The 23,914-nt window shown below is 37.3% G+C and overlaps 1 protein-coding gene across 1 annotated transcript in view; it reads left to right on the forward strand.

The window, feature by feature from the left end:
* DCDC1 (doublecortin domain containing 1) overlaps positions 1–23,914 on the forward strand; it is a 471,890-nt gene that overhangs the window by 440,522 nt on the left and 7,454 nt on the right. The window contains exons 36-39 of the mRNA XM_082343680.1: positions 4,939–5,075; positions 6,354–6,533; positions 16,646–16,796; positions 19,624–19,733. Of these exons, the coding sequence (XP_082199806.1) occupies positions 4,939–5,075; positions 6,354–6,533; positions 16,646–16,796; positions 19,624–19,733 (578 nt within the window). The remainder of the gene's footprint in view (positions 1–4,938; positions 5,076–6,353; positions 6,534–16,645; positions 16,797–19,623; positions 19,734–23,914) is intronic.

Genomic DNA, 23,914 nt, shown 5'->3' on the forward strand with positions numbered 1-23,914 from the left:
TCCCTCTTAGAACTGCTTTTGCTGCATCCCATAGGTTTTGGGTCATTGTGGTTTCATTGTCATTTGTTTCTAAATATTTTTTGAATTCCTCTTTGATTTCTTCAGTGATCTCATGGTTATTTAGTAGTGTATTGTTTGGCCTCCATGTGTTTGTAATTTTTACAGGTTTTTTTTCCTATAATTGATATCTAGTCTCATAGTGTCATGTTCTGAAAGGATACTTGATACGATTTCAATTTTTTTAACTTTACCAAGGCTTGTTTTGTTACCCAAGATATGATCTATCCTGGAGAATGTTCCATGAGCACTTGAGAAGAAAGTGTATTCTGTTGTTTTGGATGGAATGTTCTATAAATATCAATTCAGTCCATCTTATTTAATGTGTCATTTAAAGCTTGTGTTTCCTTATTCATTTTCATTTTGGATGATCTGTCCATTGGTGAAAGTGGGGTGTTAAAGTCCCCTACTATTATTGTATTACTGTCGATTTCCCCTTTTATGGCTGTTAGCATTTGCTTTATGTATTGAGGTGCTCCTATGTTGGGTGCATAAATATTTTCAATTGTTATATCTTCTTCTTGGATTGATCCCTTGATCATTATGTAGTGTCCTTCTTTGTCTCTTGTAATAGTCTTTATTTTAAAGTCTATTTTGTCTGATATGAGAATTGCTACTTCAGCTTTCTTCTGATTTCCATTTGCATGGAATACCTTTTTCCATCCCCTCACTTTCAGTCTGTATGTGTCCCTAGGTATGAAATGGGTGTCTTGTAGACAGCATATATATAGGTCTTGTTTCTGTATCCATTCAGCTGATCTATATCTTTTGGTTGGAACATTTAATCCATTTATATTTAAGGTAATTATCAATATGTATGTTCCTATTACCATTTTCTTAATTGTTTTGAGTTTGTTATTGTTGGTCTTTTCCTTCTCTTGTGTTTCCTGCCTAGAGAAGTTCCTTCAGCATTTGTTGTAAAGCTGGTTTGGTGGTGCTGAATTCTCTTAGCTTTTGCTTGTCTGTAAAGCTTTTAATTTCTCCGTCAAATCTGAATGAGATCCTTGCTGGGTAGAGTAATCTTGGTTGTAGGTTTTTCCCTTTCATCACTTTCAATATGTCCTGCCACTCCCTTCTGGCTTGCAAAGTTTCTGCTAAAAGGTCAGCTGTTAACTTTATGGGGATTCCCTTGTATGTTATTTGTTGCTTTTCCGTTGCTGTTGTTAATACTTTTTCTTTGTATTTAATTTTTGATTGTTTGATTAATATGTGTCTTGGCGTGTTTCTCCTTGGCCTTATCCTGTATGGACTCTGCACTTCCTGGACCTGACTGGCTCTTTCCTTTCTCGTAGTAGGGAAGTTTTCAACTATAATCTCTTCAAATATTTTCTCAGTCCCTTTCTTTTTCTCTTCTTCTTCTGGGACCCCTACAATTTGAATGTTGGTGCATTTAATGTTGTCCCAGAAGTCTCTGAGACTGTCCTTTCTTTTCACTGTTTTTTCTTTATTCTGCTCTACGGTAGTTATTTCCACTATTTTATCTTCCAGGTCATTTATCCATTCTTCTGCCTCAGTTATTCTGCTATTGATTCCTTCTAGAGAATTTTTAATTTCATTTATTGTGTTGTTCATCATTGTTTGTTTGCTCTTTAGTTCTCCTAGGTCCTTGTTAAACATTTCTTGTATCTTCTCCATTCTATTTCCAAGATTTTGGATCATCTTTACTATCATTACTGTGAATTCTTTTTCAGGTAGACTGCCTATTTCCTCTTCATTTTTTTGGTCTTGTGGGTTTTTACTTTCCACCTTCATCTGCTGCATATTTCTCTGTCTTCTCACTTTGCTTAACTTACGGTGTTTGGGGTCTCCTTTTCGCAGGCTGCAGGTTCATAATTCCCATTGTTTTCGGTGTCTGCCCCCATGGCTAAGGTTGGTTCAGTGGGTGTGTAGGCTTCCTGGTGGAAGGGCCTGTTGCCTGTGTTCTGGTGGATGAGGATGGATCTTGTCTTTCTGATGGGCTGGACCGCGTCTGGTGGTGTGTTTTGGGGTGTCTGTGACCTTATTAAGATTTTAGGCAGCCTCTCTGCTAATGGGTGGGGTTGTGTTCCTGTCTTGCTAGTTGTTTGCCATGGGGTGTTCAGCACTGTAGCTTGCTGGTCATTGAGTGGAGCTGGGTCTTAGCTTTGAGACGGAGATCTCTGGGAGAGCTCTCGGCAACTGATATTATGTGGGGCCGGGAGGTCTCTGGTGGTCTAATATCCTGAGCTCAGCTCTCCCACCTCAGAGGCTCAGGCCTGACGCCCAGCCAGTGCACCAAGACCCTGTCAGCCACATGGCTGGATGATGGGCAAGTCAGGAAGGAATCAGGTTTCCGGCCCTTGGATGGTGGCCGACTCAGGATTGGCTCTCCACAGGTCTGCCTCTGGATAGTGAGCTTCTTGAGCGTTGGATGAAAGAGGAGGTTTGGCAGGTATGAACAGTGACCAAATCAATTATATCATATTATTATAAGGATTGGTAAATACAACAAGTTTTTATTGAGCGTATACCGTGTACAAAGTACTATGGTAAGCTGATTTTACATTTCATTTGTAAGCATGATCATTGCTAATATTAATGAAATAGTAGTAATAACTTTTTGGGTTTTTTATGATTAAGTTACAAATGTCAAATATTTACTATGTGCTTAGTACAGAATGAATATTCAGTAAACATTAGAACAGGGATTCCTGAGAAGGCAGTCCATTTTCCCAGGTGGGATCTTAAAAACAGATAAACAAAACTGAGGGATGGCAGATCAGGCCAAAGTATCACCTTTGTTACATATAAAGGCAATGCTGGAACATTTTGTTTAGTGTGAGAGCTAAATGGATCTGCTAACTGAAACCCCAAATGAGGTGGACTAATCCTTTCAGGCACATATGGTGCTGAACCAGGATGGGCCCTCCCAATAAAGGAGAGGCATGAGGAGAGCTGTCCAGGTGAGATTTATAGTCTGAAAGAACAGCAAAGTACTCACGTTCTCTAGCTTTCCCCATTAATAGTTAGATATTATCTTCCCCCCCCCCCCAACCGATCTCATGTGAAATAAAACAGAATATATGGAAAATGTAATAAGAAAATAAAAAGTAATTTATTCAATACATTTTTGTTTTGTTTCTATTTGTTATTCTTACCTACATAAATGATAGTTTATTATGAAAATCTTTTGTGATGATATTATGTCCCTTTATAAAAATTAGAGTGCAAATGCTTTCATTTTCTTAAGACCATTAGAAACAAGTTGACAAAAAACAATAATGCATATGTTTTTTGCTCTTTCTTATATTCAAATCCTGGCTCTTAACAGTGTAAATGATAAACTATTGGAGAACTGTCTTTAGTTGAGCAAAATTTTAGTGTTCAAAATGCATTATAAATAAAATATTTATTGAGATATTATCCACAAGAATTTATGTGTCACAAATTAATGTTGTCTGTACATTATGAATAGAGTCAGCTGAAAACTATATTTGGCATAAATTTGTGTTATGTATTTTTCTGGTGCCACTGTGCTCTTCTCCAAAACCTGTTGCCTAATGGCATTGTCACTGTAACTCATTGGCTGTTAATTCAATTATGTTTTCTCCATAACCATAAATTGCATATGCATGCTTATTAGGTACATAGAGTTCTGATTTCCCTGAAAAGTCATTGCTGCCACCTATTTTTATTGCTGGATCTATTTCCACAAACTTGAGCTATAAGAGCACAAATGCGTTATCCTCTACAAATACTGAGTTATTTTCAAAAGGTTTTGTTCATAGTCACGGTATGAAAACCTGCACATTGTAAGTCTCCTGGCAACAAAATTAGGACTTAACGTCATTTCAGTATTTCTATTATTTTATCCACCTAAGTGTTACTTTCTCAAAAAAGCCTTTTCTGACACTTCAGACTAGGTCAGCAACCTGTTTTACATGCTTTTACACACCCTGTACTTCCATGGTGCAACACAGTTACAATCAGTTATTGGTGTAATCATTTCCTTGACATTTGCCTTCCTTACCAAAGTGTAAGCCTTTGAGGCAAGGACTTAGTCTCGAACATGTTTGTATTTGCACCATCCAGCACAATGCCTGACTCATACCTGGTGTTCAACATAGGTTTCTAGAAGGAACATACAAGAGAAAGCATTATTTGTACTTAAGAAGTTTCGAGATCAGTCTGAGACTCAGTGCTCAGTATATCTTCAACCCAGAAAAAGAAAACAATTTAATAAGTGTGACCTTTAAACCTCTTTTATAATGATTTAAAGTGGTCTAGCTGAAAGAATGCATAAATTCAAATCACCACACTTATTAACTTATGCCTGTGATTCTTTAGAATACACCATTCCGATAAATATTTTCTCTTACCACAGCTTCTTAAGAGCCCAGAGGACACAGCAGAGGTGTCAGAAACTAATCGTGTTCGCAGGGTATTATTAGATAGAAAAAAAAAGGCCTCCTGTCTCTTGGGTTAATATTATTTTAGAAATACTTAATCCCCAGGCTGCTAAACTAATTGTGGGGGAAAGGCTTATTATTAGTGAAGAGAACAAAACATATGTTCCATGACTGGAAGAGATGATGGGCTATATAGGTCATGGATTCTATTTGACTAAATTACCGCTGAACCATATCGTGGATGAGAGGTTGGGGCCAGTGTGGAAGTCAGCCTATTATCTTTCTTTTCCATCTGTACACTGAGTATGCATATCCTGGCTATTTAAAGCCTCAAGCTCCCGTATGAAGAGACATTGTTAGATCTTATTACCTTAGGCATCTTTGCTTTTATGATATATTTAGTATTTTACCCTCTGCTCCCAAGTGAAATGATTTATGCATAGAAAGCCAAACCAATTTATTTGAAATCTGAAAGCCTATCATCAGAAACATTTCCAGAGACTTCTTTCCCCAGGGCGGCGGGTAGCAGCATGTCAGCCAGCCACCATGGTTCCCAACAAAAGCCCTGTGCAGCCGGTGGTAGTGGAAGGAGGCTGGACTAAGCAGACTCAAGAGGAAATTAAACTCATGGACCTTATAAGACATACAGAGGTATGATCTTTAGGACTCCAGACATTAAAGACTCAGACTCTTTTATAAGCTTTTAAAAGTACAGTATTGAATTTTTAAATTATGCTATTAATATATTCTCGGCATCTGGTCAGTAATGACCACATAAGCATATGCCAAGCATTGAGTTGGCATTTGGAGAGTAACTATCTAAGACACAGCCAGCTCATATGAAAGTCTGTTTTGTTTGAATGGAGACCAGAAATTATGACCTTAGCAAAGATGAGAAAAAGGCCCAGTGGATATGTACAAAGGTAATTATAATAAATGTAGTCAAGTTGAGCCTTATGGCTTCATTGCTCATCACTCCTAAGGGTATGTCTCAATGTGTAAAAAGAGGAAGGAGCAAAATACTAATTTCAATGGAGACATTCAGAAGTGAGGAATTCAGAAAGCAGTTTCAATCCAATTGATTAATCAGACAGGATTGCCAGACATAAAAAAGTCGAGAAGAGAAAGGTCAGCTGTTGAGAGAGGATTGGGGATAGAGAGACCTGGGAAAACTTTTTGCTTTGTGAAGTTTTTCATCAAAATGATGTGTTCTTATTTAATAGGGTTTCTCAAATCATGAAATGTGTTCAATCTAAATCTTAGGCATGTGCCCAAGTCAAGGTTACTAGAAAAAAGAAATTGACATTGCTAGAAATATGACTTCTTGCCAAGCTAAGAAGGATAAATCACTGACCAGGGAATGAATGCAAAGCATTGAACTAAGACATGCTTGAAGTAGGATGAAAAGCTGCCTGGCAGGGATCTGGCAGAATATAAAGGTGGCTGCTGTATTTTAAAAGACAGAGAGTAAAGATTTAAACAATAGTCATGTACATTCCCTTAAGCATTTCTTGTTTAAAGGAAATGATGCTGTGATTCTAATCAAAAACTCATTTGTTAGATGCAGAGAAATCACTCGGTAGGAGAAACGCCATGCACAAATCCAAAAACATATCTCTATTTATTTCTCCAAATTATAAATGAAAGTTAAGTGCTTTGCCAAAATAAGTGCCTTATTATTACTACTCTAATGATTATTATTGCTTACAGTGATGCATTGAAGCAAGGGGAATTTACAGAAGAGTCAGTGATAGGAGAGGGTAATGTAATTCCTGAATCTTTTTTCAATATGATGTACAGTTATAAGATATTTCTTTCAGCATATTCTACACACACACACAAACACACACACACACACACACACACACACACATACACACTAAACAGACAATTCTCTAACCATGGCATTCTCTGGGCTTTTCTTAACAGGCACAGCTTTCTGAAGTCCAAGAACTGCAATCCAAGAGAAATTCTCCAACTGCACCTAAATGTTTATCATTCAAGAGGAGCAGCTTGTATAAGCAACCCAATGCAAAAAGAGCGTGGGTTTACCTAAATGGAGGCAGACCTGAAGATGGCACTTATGCCCGGGGCAAAACTATTTCAGAGGTAAACCTAGTGTGAAAGGAGAGTGTTTTATAGGCCTGTTTTCAAATTCCAGCTCTGACATTTATAGATTGTTAGGTCAGGCAAATTATTTTACCTCTCTAAATCTCATTTTCTCATCTCTAAAATGGGAGTAATACTTTCCTCACAGGGTGGAGTCCAATGCTGTCTGACATAATGTGTGCATCAGAATATGACACTTGGCCAGCAGAGAACAATGACAATTAAACTCATTACACCCAAGTTTAGAGTAAATCTAAACTTTAAGATAATTTAAAATAGTTGTCCTGTTCCATTTTAAACCTAGTTCACAAAAGAGTGATTATTCACTGGATATGTTCCCCGTGGGGAAAACAATAGTATTCACTAGAGGAAATCTATCATATTCTTGTCACCAGATTCCTGGAACTATGGCAAACTTTCCACTTTCCAGAATTAAAACATTGACTAAAGAAAAGATGAGTAGCAGTTCATTTATTGTTTGCAGTATCAATGATACAATTCTAAAAGTTGACATTTTGTCTTAGTCTTTAAATAAAAACTGTAGGTACCTAATAAATGGATTTTGGTAGAATTTTTAAAAGTCTTATTTGTTGCAGTGATATCTTATAATAGTTGTTTGGCTTTATTATTTGTGAAATGTTTTTATAATTTTTTCTGGGACAAGAGGAAGTCACATAAAGGTGAGATGTTGGTGGGAGGTGGAGGGAAAGGCAAGACAGTGCAATAGGAAGGCCTAGAGGAGTTCATGGAGGCTGATGGGGGCACCTAGAGTGGCAGGGGCACCTCAGAGGGGTTGTGCCCCTGAAGGTTGGTGATTTCAAAGTGTGATGGAGACCACTCCCCTTTGACAAGGACTTTGAATAAGAACTGTGAAAGCAATTGCATCTCAGAAGTTGACAACCAATTTGCTGTATTTGAGAAAGAAGAGAAAAAAATGCAGACAATAAATTCAAAACTAGGAATACAAGTAAAGGAACTTCATACACATGGGGAAGAAAAAGGAAAGTGATTTTTTAAAACGAGTGAAACTTTTTCAGGAGAGAACACCCTAGACAGTTTCTATAACAAACCTGAAATGTTTCTTCCTTGCTGGTTTCTTTGAAAATCATGGAGTTTATATCGCAGATGCTAAGTCTTAAGATGCACGTAACCATTGCTACTAGAACTGATACATTCGTGAGGGAATATGAAATGATTAATGGATAAAAAGTAGAGCAGGGACGAGGATTAAAGATAGCCTGTCAGACTCAGGATAGCAAAAACTTACCATAACTTTTACAAAAATTACATATACCTGGTGAAAGAATGACTTTTTGATTTATGTGACTCTCATGTAGCATATAAAAGGCATGCCATACATATTATTCCATGATCATATAATTTTTTATAAACTTTGTACATAAGGGGCACTGTGCTAGATGCTGTAAAGTATTATCCTAATTTATGTGTGTGAAAAGAGTTTGAAAACTTTATAGTGCAGTATAATTGACAGGTTAACCTCAGTAGTAATGGTAGCAATAAGAGGCATAAAATGACACATGATCTATGTTCTCATTAAATTCATACTTCCAACTGGCAAAACATTTGAAAATATATCAAGCTTTACTTAGGTTTATAGAGAAATGGGCACTCTCATGTCGATGGAAGTAAAACTTTTTGGAGGACTATGTGGCTATACAAATCATAAGAAAATGCACTTCTAGAACCTTATCCCAAGGATATTTTCATGAATTTATGCAAAGTTTGTTTGGTAAGAATAATTATCATGGGGCTATTTATAACATAGATAGATTAGAAATAAACACTTATCAATAGGGAGTTGGTTAAATGAATTATAGTGTATAGGATGGAATATTATCATAATTAAAATCAACTTTAGAAAGAATGGCAATAAAGATGTTCAAGATATACTAAATGAAAGAAGCATACTATAAACCATGTAGAGTTAGATTCTATACACATGCATACACATACCTAAAAGAAAAAGACTGGAAAGATTTTATTTTTGGAAGTGTTTGTCGGATGGTCTTATTACTGGTGGCCTAATAAAGGTGGTATTTCTTTATTATGTGTTTTTCTTTGTGTTCCATATTTGGTTATGATGAACACAGATTGTAAGAAAAATTTGCTAAGGGAGCTGACCTTCCTCTTAGAGAAATACTAACAGCATGTGATGAAGGTCAGGTTAGTAGTACATACAGGAAGTTCAGTAGGAGATCAGAGGAGGGAACACTGGGCCCACCTGGGGTGAAGGAGAAAGACTCCACAGAGGACTCAATGAGGAGCTCTGATGGAACTTGAGAAATGGATAAGATTCAACATTTAGGCAGAAAAAAGCATTAACAAGCATGAGAGGCATCACACACAGAGGTATGGGTGTTAGAATTCATAAACATATAAGTAGATGGTACCTGGACTGAGAATTAGGGAGAGATACAGACAACTGGAGAGACTGTTCAAAAAGCATATAGGGCGGACACCACATACTCTCTGTATAGTCTACTTGGGCTGCTGTAACAAAATACCACAGACTGGGTGGCTCAGACAACAGAAATTTATTGCTCACACTTCTGGAGGCTGGAAAGTCCAAGATCAAGATGCCAGCAGGGTTGGCTTCTGATACGGACTCTTTTTCTGGGTGGCAGATGGCTGGCTTCTCACTGCTGTGTCCTCTCAGAGCCTTTCCTCTGAGCACATGTGGAGAGGGAGCTCTAGTGTCTTGTCAGCCTATGAGTTTGGGGAAGGACACAGTTCAGTCCATTACACTACCCCAGACTAAAGTGCATGAACGACTAGTTGTCTCTGAATAAGGTAATGGCATAGTAAAACCAATGTTTTGGGGAGACTCATGTGGCCTCAGTGTGTAGAAAGCTACTTAGGCAATGTCTAGAAAGTTTTCTGCATATTATTTCTTCTTTTGCTTTATTTAAAAAATGCTCTTTCTAATCTCTTTCTTTCCCTTTTCCATTTTGATTTTGTTTTTAGGGATCTGCATGAGATTCTTTGTCATCAGTTAGAAATGTATCCTTTCAGGCTCTCAGGCTGTAAAGAAAAGTTCAGGAGAATGGACTGTGTGTGTGAAACAAATAAACAACAGGAAGAGTAGGGTTCAGATTTTACTAGGGGAATCTGGCTAACAACACCAATTCCAGAGAAGCTCAGAGTTTCAATGGTTGGTACTTTTACCAGAAGGATGAGGAACAGAACGCATTTCAAGGTGCTTCACTCTACTTTCTGTAATGAAACCCCCAGATGGTATTTGAATCCCATCTAATGCAGGCTTTCCCTCAACTTCGTTCACTGCTGTGGCTATTCTGGATGATTTAACCACATTCTTCCTACACAGTCTTTGAACATGGCTGGAGCAAACTCTCATCTCCAACTGGTGTAGTCTCATCTGTCATCAGTGCACCAAGGTGGCGCCCTCTCTAGGGTTAGTGGCTCTTTCTTCAGGGCCATCATCTTTGTCTGATTTATGACTATCAGGGCCCCTCCTTCTATGGTCCTAGAGCATCTGTCTCCTCCCATCCCAGCAACCTCTCTCTCATTCTACAGAATCTCAAAAGCAATGTGTTCTCTCACAGCCAAGCACAGTTCTGAATGCATGAGTGGAAGCTGAAAGAATGAGAAACAGATTTTTTTGATTTGTAGAGGCAAGTACCTCATGTCCTCAGGGAATATGAAATAGTTCTGTGATGCCCACGTGCGCCACCCTGAGAGGACCTGGCCTATGAAAACTCACAAAAGAGATTGTGGGTGAAGAATTATGTATAGAACATTGTTCTTTTATTATGAGCTTTTGTTACTGCAAAAATTACAAACATTTAATTTATATTACCCACTTTAAAGAAGGTACTTGAGTAAATTTAGATATATTTGAAAAACTGAGAATTAAGAATGTCATTAAAGGTCATAAGCTAACTAGATATTTTAGAACCTAATTGTACTGAAAATGCCTTTTTTTTTTCAAATTTACTTTTAAAAGATTTTCGTAAACTCATTAACTGAGTCTCATGTAATAGATCTTTGTGAACACCGAGTGAAATAGCTACAGATTTAATTCATATTTTGTATTTGGTATATGTCATTATTAAATAATATTTATTTTTCTGATTATAAACAGAAACACAATCTCTACAGACGAGTGACATCTTAGTGGTAAAGTAGGGGAAAATATAAGAATTATCCTTATGTAGGATCTTTTCAAGCTACAGGAATTTCTCCCAGAGACCTATCCACACAATTCTAGGACAGCTCCCCACTACTCCCAGTCCAGATAGAAACTCAGTTATCATACTCTTTGGCTGCCTTGAAGCAGAAAAAAATATAACTGCTATGGACTGAATTGTGTCTCCACCTCCCACCCCCCGAATTCTTATGTTAAAGCCCTAACCCCCAATGTGATTGTATTTGGGGATAGAGCTTTTAGGAGGCAACTAAGGTTAAATGACCTTAAGGGTGGGGCCCTAACCTGATAAAATTTGTGGATTTATAAGAAGAGAAAAAGAGCGATCTCTCTCTCTCTTCTCCCATCATATGAGGAAGGCAGCTGTCTGTAAGCCAGGAGGAGCTCTCACCAGAAACCAAATCAAACCACAGCTTGATCTTGACTTGCCAGCCTCCAGAACAGTGAGAAATAAATTTCCTTTGTTTAAGCCACTCAGTCTATGGTATTTGTTTTGGCAGCCCAAGCAGACTAAGATAGTGACTATTGTTATGGAAAATTTAGAAAAACTGCAAAACCATATGAAACATACAAATCTATTGTAATCACTATGAAGTTTTTGATTATTTGAATAACATTTGTTCTGTTTTCTAATTATAAAACAACATACAGCCAGTGCATTAATATTAGAAAAAGGAAAAGCACCAAGAAGGAAATGAAAATTCTATCACCCACAAATAACCACAGTTATTATAATTTTAGGAGATATATTCCTATGGTTTCTACATGGTTATTTATGTATTTGTTTGCCATTGTGATCATAGTAGATCACATGGTATATATAATTTTGCAACCTGTGTTATTCGCCTAACAAACTATTGTGACTTTTTGCCCACAGAATTTAATATTCTTTAACAAAACATTATTTTCAATGACATCATCATCTTCTATCAAATGGATGGATTATTACTTACTCATCCAGTTCTCTATTGTTTGCCATTTAGATTGTTTTTATTTTTTTGCTATCATAAAGCATGCTCCAATGAACATATCTATATATAAATCTTTATTTAATTTTCTGATTATTTCCCCCAGATAAATTCCTAGAAGAATTGCTAGGTCAAATGATGTAAATGTGCTTGAGAATTTTGATAGCTACCGCCAGCTTGTTTTCTAGGACTATTTCAGGAGTCGATGCTCCCACAAGTGGTGAATGAGAGTTCCCACTTACCTGCTGTTTACATGAGTTATCAACAATGCTAATTGCCGTCACTTAGAAACATGTATTTGCAGGTTGACAGGAGAGAATGTTACACCCGTGCTTTAATTTATATGTCTTTAATTATTTGTAAAAGTGATTTTGACTTGTTTTGCTTTGTTTTACCATTTATTAGTAATCTGTGAATTCCTGACAAATTCTTTGCTATTTTTCTGCTGGAAGTATTTTTCACACTGATATGAATCTTCTTTTTTTAAAGTAACAAGCCTACTATGTGTAACTTGGTCAGATTTATTGTAACAATTATCCAATTTGCCATTGTGTCTACGAGATTTTTTAAGGTACAGAAATTAATATATTTAAAAAGTTTGTTCTTTGCTTTTCATGTTCCAATAGTATTTTACTATCCTTATGTCATATAAAGATTCATCTTAAGATTTTTATAATTGTGTCTTTCCCTTTTACTTTTTAAACTGTGTGAAACTTCCTTCTGGTGTAAAATTTGAGTGAAGCTATTTTGTCTGTTTTATTTATTGGCTTAAAATTATTATCTCAGCCCTACTTGCTGAATAATCTTTTTTTTTTTTTTTTTAATTTTAGCAATTTCATGTATCTTTATTTATTTATTTTATTTATTTATGGCTGTGTTGGGTCTTCGTTTCTGTGCGAGGGCTTTCTCTAGTTGCGGCAAGTGGGGGCCACTCTTCATCGCGGTGCGCGGGCCTCTCACTATCGCGGCCTCTCTTGTTGCGGAGCACAGGCTCCAGATGCGCAGGCTCAGTAATTGTGGCTCACGGGCCTAGTTGCTCCGCGGCATGTGGGATCTTCCCAGACCAGGACTCGAACCCGTGTCTCCTGCATTGGCAGGCAGATTCTCAACCACCGTACCACCAGGGAAGCCCTACTTATTTTTTTTGAATAATCTTTTTTGTTCTCCCCATTGAGTTGGAATACAAACTTTATAATACACTAAATTCTTATTAGTTTCTGCTTTTAAGCTATCTAATACTTTTAGAATTACTGTAGCTTTTTAATATATTTTAATATCTGATAGAAGTTGCCTATTGTTGTACTTTGTTTTCAGATTTTACTTGATTATCCTTGCCTGTTGACTTTTATAGATGAAGTTTGGAATTACATTTCAACACCCTAAAATCATCCTACAGGAGTTTTGACTGTAGTTATGTTAGGCTATTAATTACTTTCATAAGAATTGAGACCTTTTACAATATTCATTCTTTGCAGCCAGATTGAATTCTGTGGCATTGTTTTATATACATATACATCTTTTTTTTGTCCTTCAGTAAAATTTTATAATTTTTTATAAGGAAAGGGCCTCACATTTTAAAATAATTGACATTCTGAGTTGGTTTGATGTTGGAATGAATTTACCCCCACTGTATTTTTTTAAATACTTTTTTTTTGGTGAACAACAAAAAACTACTGATGTTTTATAATTTATTTTGTGCTTGGCCACTTTATTAAGCATTCTTTTTGTTATTAATTTCTCATTCCATTTACATAAACTTTCTAAGAATGAAATCATATAAAGTTCACATGGTGATGATTTTGCCTACTGCTTTAGAAGAACTGTTTCTCTTATTCTGATTTTTTGTTTTATTGCGTTGATTATAATCATTAAAGTAAATATTCCTAACGATGGAAAAAAAGAAGAAACAGCATCTTTTTCCCCCATGAATAGCTAGAAAGTTTGAATGCTTTGGTTTTTCTTTTCCTTGCCCATGTTCCTTTTTGGTGATGTTTTACATTTTTACTTTATTTTTTCTCTATGGAGACTTACCTTAAAATTTTAAATTCATTTATTTTCTGACCATTTTTATAACAGTTGTATCATGTTCTAGTGGTCTTACTGCTTAATATTAGTCACTTTATATTATGACTTTTCCATGGTGATGGAATTTCATTCATTTTTTTATAATCCAAAATGTATCTGAGTAATATGTTTTCTGAATTTTTGTACACATAAGGATAGCTTTTGTTTCCTGTAACCTAAGTAATAATTTAGCTGGATACTGAGTTCTTATACTGAAACCTTTTCCCCTAAAAACTTCAGAGATTTTCTTTCATTTTTTTTTGGTATTCATTGTTGCAGAAAGCAGGTCTAAACATAACTGAATTTTCCCCCCATGTCTGAAAGTCATACTTTTTGCCCAGTTATATTTAAATACTAGTCATTTTTTTCATTAACTTTGCCTTATCCTAGGTTAGCCTATTTGATCTGAAGACATGGGTCTTTGAAACAGGAACGTTTTCTTCTATTTTTTGAATAATTGCTTAAGTTTAATTTATTCTGGATTCTTCTCCAGTAACACCAATAATGTATAGGTTTTATTAATATCTGATGTCTTGACATTCCAAATGTTTTACATTTTTCTCATAAATTTTGTCTTATCCTTTCTCTGTATCCTATGAGATTTTCTCAACTTAGCCCTCCCTAATACTGATTTGATTTTCTACAATATTGAGTCTGCTTTTTCCTGCTTTTAAGACGGAGTTTAATTCTGCTATTGAGTCTTTTATTTCCTTACCTCTCATTCGGCTCTCTATTCATCCCAATTTAAACCTCTGTTTCTTCTCTTACCAGCTGTGTGACCTTGGTTATGATAATAATCTCTTTGTTCTCCATTTTTCTCATCCACAAAAGGAGGATAACAGTTGTTTCCACAGAAAAAAATTATATTGTTCTTAGAAACTTTTAGAAAAGTTTCTAGCCCACAGAAATGTGCTAGTAAATTTTAACTGCTATTATTGTTACCATCATCATTATCACCATCATTATCTCTGCCTGCATCTCAGCAATGCTCCTTTCCTTTGAGCTGTTGTCATCTCATTTCTGTGTGTGTGTGTGTGTGTGTGGGAGTGTGTGTGTGTGTGTTTATGGAAGTCATATTTTACCAAATTTGGGGGGAGCACAATATAGGTACACTCTAAAATGTATTTGTGCTGTGAATCTTTTTTTAAGATCTTCACCTTGTGTACAGATACCATTTTTATGTCGTAGAATATTTTCATAAGCCTCATATTGTTGCTGATGTTCATTTTTCTATTTATATCTCCTTGTTCAAGGAGAGATCTCTTGACAGAAGATATTAGTTCTCCTTTGTTCTCCTAAATTTTGACTTGGGAGCTGTTAGGATCCACCCCTAGATCCTGAATCAGAATCAAATCGCTGCTGACTGGCTGTTATTTAGCAGGAGGTGTAGGACTGCATTTAAGTCCATTCTCCCACTGCTCTTCTCTAACTATCCCACTCTGCAGATGGGAATGTATTCTGGGATAATTTCAATTACTGTTCAATTCAATGCATTCATCTCTGGCTCACAACAGTGGATGAAAACTTCACTCTCTGAATTGCATTATCTCACCACTTCCTTCATGTCTTCCTTCATATTACTGATTCATTTTCCAAATGCAAGATGCCGTTACTTGCCCAGCTCTGCCCACTGCCACCCTGCATTGTTGTGAGTTGTAGCCCCTAATTCGATACATAAAAAGAAGTATTGCAGTCACAGAAGTGACTGCAGTGGCCATGAGAGAGATTCTTGGGGTAATGGGAATGTTCTAAAATTGTATCGTGGGATGGTTGCATAACTTTATCAGTTTACTACAAATCATTGATTGTTTCGTACTTGAAATTAATGAATTTTATGGCATGTAAATTAAACCTCAATGAAGCTGTTAAAATTTTTTAAAAAAGTATAGAAGGTGATTTGGAGCTCGTGTGGACCTGGCTCCTTCATTTTGGGAGAGCAGGTGTTTGACCTGCATGATAGGTAAAAGCCATCCGGGCAGGTGTGTGGAAACCTCTTACTTTCCTCCTGCTTGCTTGCATTGTTTTGTCTTAAAGTCTTATTCAGACTAATGGAACCACCCTTAGGGGTCTGGTGACAGGTTAACCAATCTTTTTAGTACTCTTGACACTTTGTATCTGTACGTGTGTTTTTATGAATATTTCAAGGAAAATTGAGAGAAATTGAATTAGGCCCCTAAACATAGTTTTTTAATTTACCAGTTGAAAAGAAAAAGACTTTTGATAATAGAATCATAGAGGCAAAGAGGTGTTAGACCAAAAATTTGATTTTATAGTTAAAGAGACTCTTTCATAGGGAAGTCGCCTGACTTGTCTGAGGTCATACAGAGGCCAGAGCCAGGTCAGTGCTTTTGTCCTTCTAGTTTCTTGCTCGTTGAAAAAAAAAAATTGAGCTATTCTGACAAGTCTAGATTCTTCAAGCCAGGGTCTTTCATATTTAGGCATTTCTTAAACAGCAAGAAGCCTCTTCTACATAGAAAAATAGAGAACTACAAGGACAAATCCAAGGACAAGCACTGAAGTTCCTTACCGTTTAACACATTAGGGAACATTTATAAGCCCTTCTTCTCATCTCCTTCTATACCTCTTCCTTTTTTTAAAAAAATTTTTATTGGAGTTTAGTTGATTTACAAGTTGTGTTACTTTCTGCTATACAGCAAAGTGAATCAGTTATACATATGCATATATCCACTCTTTCTTTAGATTCTTTTCCATATAGGTCATTACAGAGTATTGAGTAGAGTTCCCTGTGCTATACAGTGTACCTCTTTCTAACAATTATAGGTAAAATGAATATTTATATCATGATAATAGTTCTCTTAAAGGAGTTGATTCTTTAATATGTAATTATGGTGTGACATTCCACATCCCAGTATGTGTGTCCCTTTGTGTTTCAGCTGCTGAGTGACTGCTCCTCTCGTCTCAAACTGGCCCACCCAGCCAGAACACTGTACACCCCTGACGGAGAGCCAATTCACTCGTGGGACGACATAGAGCGAGACATGGTCATCTGTGTGTCCACAGGGCATGGCTTTAGAACCCAAAGAGGTATGGGTGACGTTTTCTTTTCCATCAAGTGTTTGAAGAATTAAAGCATTCACCTGTTTCTTCAAAGAGCTTGTTTACTGAATTTTACATCCCATCATGATGATTTTTAATAAGTATCCTCCTCCACGCTTTTCTACTCCATGTTACTAAAGTTAAATTCAAGTATTTATTTGTTGGAACCTCACTTTTGACACTGTTTGATCTAAAGAATTCACGTTCTGTTAGTCTTGAATTTTATCCAAGGGGCTTTATTTGTAGAAATTCTAAAGGGCCTCCTTTGAAAGTATTCATTCTTTAGCATGAAACCTGAGGAAAGTGAGGCTTCCTTGACTTCCTACTCTGCAAGTTATTTAAAACCTAATGTTTCATTAATAGCAAATATACAGTTTACAGATTTTTTTCTTTAGTAATAAGTAAATATATGCTTGTTTTATTATCTTGTCTATCCTTTGATAATTTTCTTTGTTAAATGTTAGAAATGGAAAAGAACACACGTTTGTTATTAAACTAACTCTTGTCCTTTATCCTATTTATCCTGAGGAATTTAAAACCCTTTTCTGGAGTAGGTAGGTATACATTAGCAATGACATAATTTTCAGGATATTCTGAAGAACACTGATATCATTTTAAAAGAAATTAAAAGATTCAGAAGTGAATTACCTGGGGTCCTTAAAATAACTAATGCTAGATTATCTCTTTTAAAAGTCACCATAACAGGGCTTCCCTGGTGGCGCAGTGGTTAAGAATCTGCCTGCCAATGCAGGGGACACAGGTTCGAGCCCTGGTCCGGGAAGGTCCCACATGCCGCGGAGCAACTAAGCCCGTGAGCCACAACTACTGAGCCTGCGCGTCTAGAGCCTGTGCCCCGCAACAAGAGAAGCCACGACAGTGAGAGGCCCACGCACCGCGATGAAGAGTGGCCCCCGCTCGCCACAACTAGAGAAAGCCCGCGCACAGAAACGAAAACCCAACACAGCCAAAAATAAATAAATTAATTAATTAATTAAAGAAAAAAAAATCACCATAAGATTATTATTACTATGTTGTATATAAGGTATATAAACCAAAAACTTTTAAAACAGTTGCAATCATATCTTTACACTTAGCCCAGAAGGGATAAAAGTGTAGGAACGGAAACTAAAAAGTAGGAAGACCAGGATTTACTGGGATGCCTAGCACTGTTGTGAGGATGCCACGCCTGTTCCCCCAGCACCACCTTACATCAAGGAAGAGGCGCCAATCTGTGTATTCTTTGTATTCTGTTGTCCCAGCATTCACCAGTACCCCTCACTCCAGCTCTTGGTGATCCTCACTATGTGATTACTTAGAAGAACACACCAATGATGGGCTTCCTATCGTGAATAAGTATTAGTTGACAGCTTTCTGTGTTCCTAAAGTACATAACCTATAAAAGAAATATAAGCCAGGGTTCCTTCGCTAAAAGAGTTTTTGATCTAATTGAGTATATGAACACACTTGAAGTAATTGAATAGTAAGCAAACAAGTGGTGCAGTAGAAGGTACTTTCCCAGTCCCTTCATTATTTATGCTTAATCTTTCATACTCTTGGGATGACTTTCTGTTACCTGGACCCCCCCCCCCCCACCCTCCTGGCCTCACTGTATTCATTAGGCCTTTCTGATAAATAAAGCTAAGTATGCTTCAGGCAACCTAGCCAAAAGGGTATCCAAAACACAAAGAGATATGTAGGCTGCCTTCCCAGAAGCAAGCTTGTTACCAAGAAAAACTGCAAAGAGAAAAGAGAAAACTAGAAACGCAAATATTACTCTCCCTACCATTTTCCTCCTTGTTAGCTCTGTGGACCTTTGACAAGACTATGTAGACAAACCTTCATTTCTGCATCTTCAATTCTTTAACCACATGAATTACTATGACGTGAAAGAGTTGTTTCATCTCCTCTGAAAATGGGTCCCCATATTACCTTAATGGTGAAAGTGTTAGTGGTTTCCCCAGTTGTCTAAGTTCTTTTCGGTGGGTGATATATGTTCTAGAAAATCTGATTGATAGCAGAGAGTCTAATTTAGTTGCTCTTTAGAAAGTTCTTTTATTATATGAGCTGTCATTTTATTATTTTTCCTGAAATAATTGAGAAATAATCATTTGGTAGAAATCTAAATACTCAGAATGCTTTAAAACAAGAGAGAAATGGCTACTAGCATTTATATATATTATATATCACATATATATACTTGTGAAGGGACATTTAATTAATCATTCTACTCATAATTTTTCTGTGACCTACTGGCTTAACTATGTCGTAGAAAATAAGGCAGCCTGGGAATTTCAAAACTAAACACCTTATAAAAACTTATTTTATGTACTATAATGTAAAAACGTTTAGCATGTGAAAGTTAGTCATCAAAGAATCACACTGGGTCTTTGAAAAATGGATTTGTTTTGGCAAAACAAATCAGATGCTGTTAGAATAGTTTCTTTCACACAAACCCCCAACAAAATTAAAAGGGTGCTTTATGCTGTTTGTCATCAAATCTGAACACTGTTCTCTATGTTGTATTTACCATCTTTTCAGTGGGTTCAGTTTTTAGACCACTCCTAGGTTAGCTTCCAATTCAGGCTTTATAAAAAGCTTGGAAGGGAGCCCTCTCTAGCAACTGCCATTCTGTAGAAATCCAAAGGATGTTAACACATATCTGATGTGATAAGCAAGTCAAGTGTGTAATGAGAGAGGCTGACGTGGGAGTCGAGGATTTCTGAAGGATCTTCAAGATTTTCATCATCCTGAACTTCTAATTATTTTCTATAAATACATTGACTTGTCTCTCAAAATAATTTTTTTTTTTTAACAGAGTTAAAGCAACTGGTGGAGGTCAGAGCAAATTATGCTCGAATCCAAAGGCAGCAGGGCCCTCAAGCCACAGACGCTGTGTTGTCACCATCCACAAAGCTGCAATCTCTGGTACCTCTACACAGTGAATTCCTGTCAGACCCATCATAGTTTGTGCTGTGTTTCGCCGGGGTAGCCTGTGTGGACATACTCATATGCTCGCTAGGATGTTATATGATGATTAGTCATTGTTTTCATAATTTCATGCAGTCTCTTTTAAAAGTTATACCCTCTACCTTTTACACAGGGTGGCATTTGATGCCTCAAATCTGTTCTTAGAAAGACAACAAAACTAGACAAAGCAATGCCAGTAAAATAACTATCTTACGTGTATTTTCTTCCGGGAAAAGAAAAAGGAAAATACTAGCTATTATTGAAAACTAATTTAATGGGGTCAAGTAGTATATATTATTATATATACTTTTAAAATCATATAATATATATAATATATATAATTTGATAATAGACTCTGACACTTCGAGTGTATATGTATAGTTATATACTTAGATTTAGTGGGGTCAAGTAGTATATATGTTCTATATATAAATAACTTTATATTATTTATTTTATATATATATGAGTTATATATACATATATAATTTGACAATAAAAACGACTCTTTGACTACCTAATACTAAATTTGACTCAAACTGACAGTTTTCTGGCTCAGCCACTATATTTTTCAAACTTCCATGTTAAAATCCTACATTTACTAAATGGAATGGCTGGTGGCCACCACATGAATCGATCTTTCTTCCTCCCACTTTCCTTCAGTTTGGCTTGTGGTTACAGCACAGGACTCCTTATGGGGCACAGCTAGATGTTGTTCACAAGAGTGAAGCTGGATAATTCCTGACATAAGCTCAGTAACCAAAAGTCGTAGACTGTGTCCTCAATACAGAAACTTAGGGAAAGGATATATGCACTACTTGTAAGAAAAGTTATGTAAGGATTTTTCTTAAGGGGCCAAGGGAGATCCTTAGCAATCTTAAGTATCAATCTTACAGGGAGAGAAGAACTTAACCTTTTAATTTCTTTCTGTGATGAAGAAAGAATTTTTTTTTTTTTTTTTTAAATAACAGTGACAAATCAGAGTTTGGCTTCTGGTTCTGGTGAAAATTTTCCAGAGAAATGCTCTTCTCTCTCTGTCTCTGAGAGCCATTCACACCTCTGTCTGAATATAAATTGCAGCCTGGCTAGATGTGTACAGAATGGCTCAGCTGGGCTCACTCCTCCATCCACTTCTTTAATGTGATGTAGGAAGGCAGTAGATCATTTCTACTGAAGGGGGCTCTTGGTAATCGCTGCAAAAGGCCTAGCATTTACTCCCAGTCTGCAAATCAGTAAGGCCGCATGAATAAATTCCTGCAGCTTCCGACACCACTAAAAGCAGAGACCATTGAGGCAAAATTTCACATTATGTACACAACAATTTGCCCTTTCGCAGACATCTTCTCTACGTGTTGTGCACTGTTAGAGATGTGAAGTCATTCCACAACACCTTTGTGATACGTATGAGAGAAAAATTGCACGTGTCCCCACCTTGCTTTTCCTTTTGTTTAAGGAGAGGGGTTAAGGAACATGCTCCAGTCAGAAAGTGGGCCAGTAGGATTCTTACCTGTTGGGCCTCTTCTTACAATAACTGGATTACAATCCCCAGAGACACGGAACTTGTTATTTCTTTTCAAAATTCCTTGAAAACAAAGGCATTTCTCTAGGTGCAAAAGTACCTATCATTCTGCTGCCAAGGAAAAGTTGATTTGCTATGAAAATGGCATAATTTCACCATAGATCAAATGTGCAGATTCTTGTGAAGTCTTCACTGTTGCGTGTGAACACGCCTGAAGTGAAAATTGGTAATATCACACAACATTGTATCAAGCACCAGGAGACGTAAGGCAAAACTCTTAACTGAACTTTTCTATTACTAGTAAATGGGATTTTAGATGTAATATAACAGTCATCAACACATCACATTTTACCAGCAAGGCAGCGGCACTTACTTTGTCGACGACGGCTTGCTGGGGATATATCTTGGCAGTTCATAGCCACTTTTAACTTAAGACTAAGAACAGCCCTGCTCTTTCCTTATTATTGACCTTCCTCTGTGGTTGGCTGGAAGGTGGGCTGGGGAGCAGTTACTCCACCTTCAGCAAGGACTATAGGATAAGACTGTTGCAATTCTGTTCAGCCCTCCAAGGATTTTAATAAACCCAGTAATTTCCTTTGGGGATATGTTTATCAAATTTGAATCAGCCTCATATATATAAGTCACATTTCAAAATTTTTCTATCAACTGGAAATCATTTATTATTAAATACTAAAGCAACCATCCTCAAGTCCATGGCCTTCTCCAGAAATTTATTTCCTGCTGGTTCACAAACACCCTTAAGTTGATCCAGATGTTAATCAACAGTGTACCAGCATTTGTGATTGTCCTCAGGAGAAAGGAGTTTCCGGATGTTTCCGCCCCACCTCTAGCTTTCGTTGCCTGATTAAGTGTTGGGATGAAGTTGCATGTTTCTCAGCAAACTGACTAAAAGCAATATGTCTGAAAGTTTGACAAGCATTTTGAGATTATGACAGCATTTATACATAAGAAGCATTTTATCTGGGTGCTTATGTCAGGTTTATAAAACAGGACACATTAGAAATGATTCAAAATCCAAATGTAGCTTTGTGGTGTGATAACCCTGAATTTCCATTTTGTTCTTGATTGTTCATAATGACTAAATATTTTTTTGTGGATCAAGAAAACAAAGCAACAAACAAGCAAGCAAATAATAACAGAAAGCTAAAGATAAATTTCTTCTCTTTTGCAAAAGAATCACTTAGAAATTGTGGCCACTGGCTGTTGCAGCATTTGTGAGCTAACCTTTATTAATAGCCCAGGTGTGCTGCTGAGTGTTGTTGAGATTTGTGATTCACCAAGACAGCAGTTCTTTTTCTGACATCATTTGGAAGGGAGCGATCAAAACCCACAGGTCTGTGTTATTCTAGATTGTCGCAAAATGAGATGCAAATGTCCTCAGGTAAATGGAATTTGGACCCAGTGGTGACCCTCAGTTGCTTGTTTTTCTTTTTTACAAATTTATTTTTTTATTTTTGGCTGCACTGGGTCTTCCTTGCTGCGCGTGGGCTTTCTCTAGTTACAGAGAGCCGGGGCTACTCTTCGCGGTGGTGCGCGGGCTTCCTATTGTGGTGGCTTCTCTTGTTGTGGAGCATGGGCTCTAGGAGCACGGGCTTCAGTATTTGTGGCACGTGGGCTCAGTAGTTGTGGCTCGCGGGCTCTAGAGCGCAGGCTCAGTAGTTGTGGCGCACGGGCTTAGTTGCTCCGCGGCATGTGGGATCTTCCCAGACCAGGGCTCGAACCCGTGTCCCCTGCATTGGCAGGCGGATTCTTAACCACTGCACCACCAGGGAAGTCAGTTGCTTTTATTAAATCAGTGGCTCCAGTTACCTCCTGCCTCTGAAAAGATCTCAACCCCTCCTAAGGCTAGGTTAAGCAGAAAGAAAGAGCAGCAGTTTTGTGTTCTTAACACAATAAGCTAGAATTCTAAGTAAAAGGCATGGTTTGGGGCTGCTTGGCCATAAGCAAATGCAAAGCAGGATCAACAAAGACCACTCAGGGGAGTGCTGATGAAAGTAAATGGACCAACCGAGTAACGGCAGACATTCAGTGGTTGCCTGCTGCCAGCTGTAGCATTTCCTAATTCTGCAAGTCTGTAATATGAAACTACTATCAATAGGCTGTCACCCTGTGCCATATGTGCAAATAGAAATATATGAGGGGAGAGGAAGTGCTTATGCCCATGGTGCAACTGGGTTGGGGGAGGGAGGAAGAAGGAGACAGGAAATTATATTTATATGGCAAGTACAGTGGTGATTCTGAATTGGATGTGCTATCATTCATTGTCTGCTGTATTCCTGTGCTGGTTTAGGGGTAGATAGAGCGTTCAGTCAACCGCTGGATCCATTAGGTCCTGACTTATCATTTCTAGAAGTTTTGAACTTGGGGTTTTAACCCCAGGTGCGGTTGCCCAAGAATGTCAGTTCTGGCAGACCAGCTAAGACAGTTGCGGGGGGTGAATGTCTAGATGCCACCACCAGCAGCTCTCCTTAAATTGCTCTGCAAACTGTGCTGGACAGGAATGGAGGAGAGGAGGGCACCTCCCACAACTGCTAGAGTTAGTGCCCCCAAAGCACAAGATTTGATTCTGTTTTTATTTCCACCACCCTTTTTCCTCTTCCTT

This window comes from Balaenoptera borealis (genome assembly GCF_965194805.1).
Source record: "Balaenoptera borealis genome assembly, chromosome: 11".
In the NCBI taxonomy this organism is placed as follows: domain Eukaryota; kingdom Metazoa; phylum Chordata; class Mammalia; order Artiodactyla; family Balaenopteridae; genus Balaenoptera; species Balaenoptera borealis.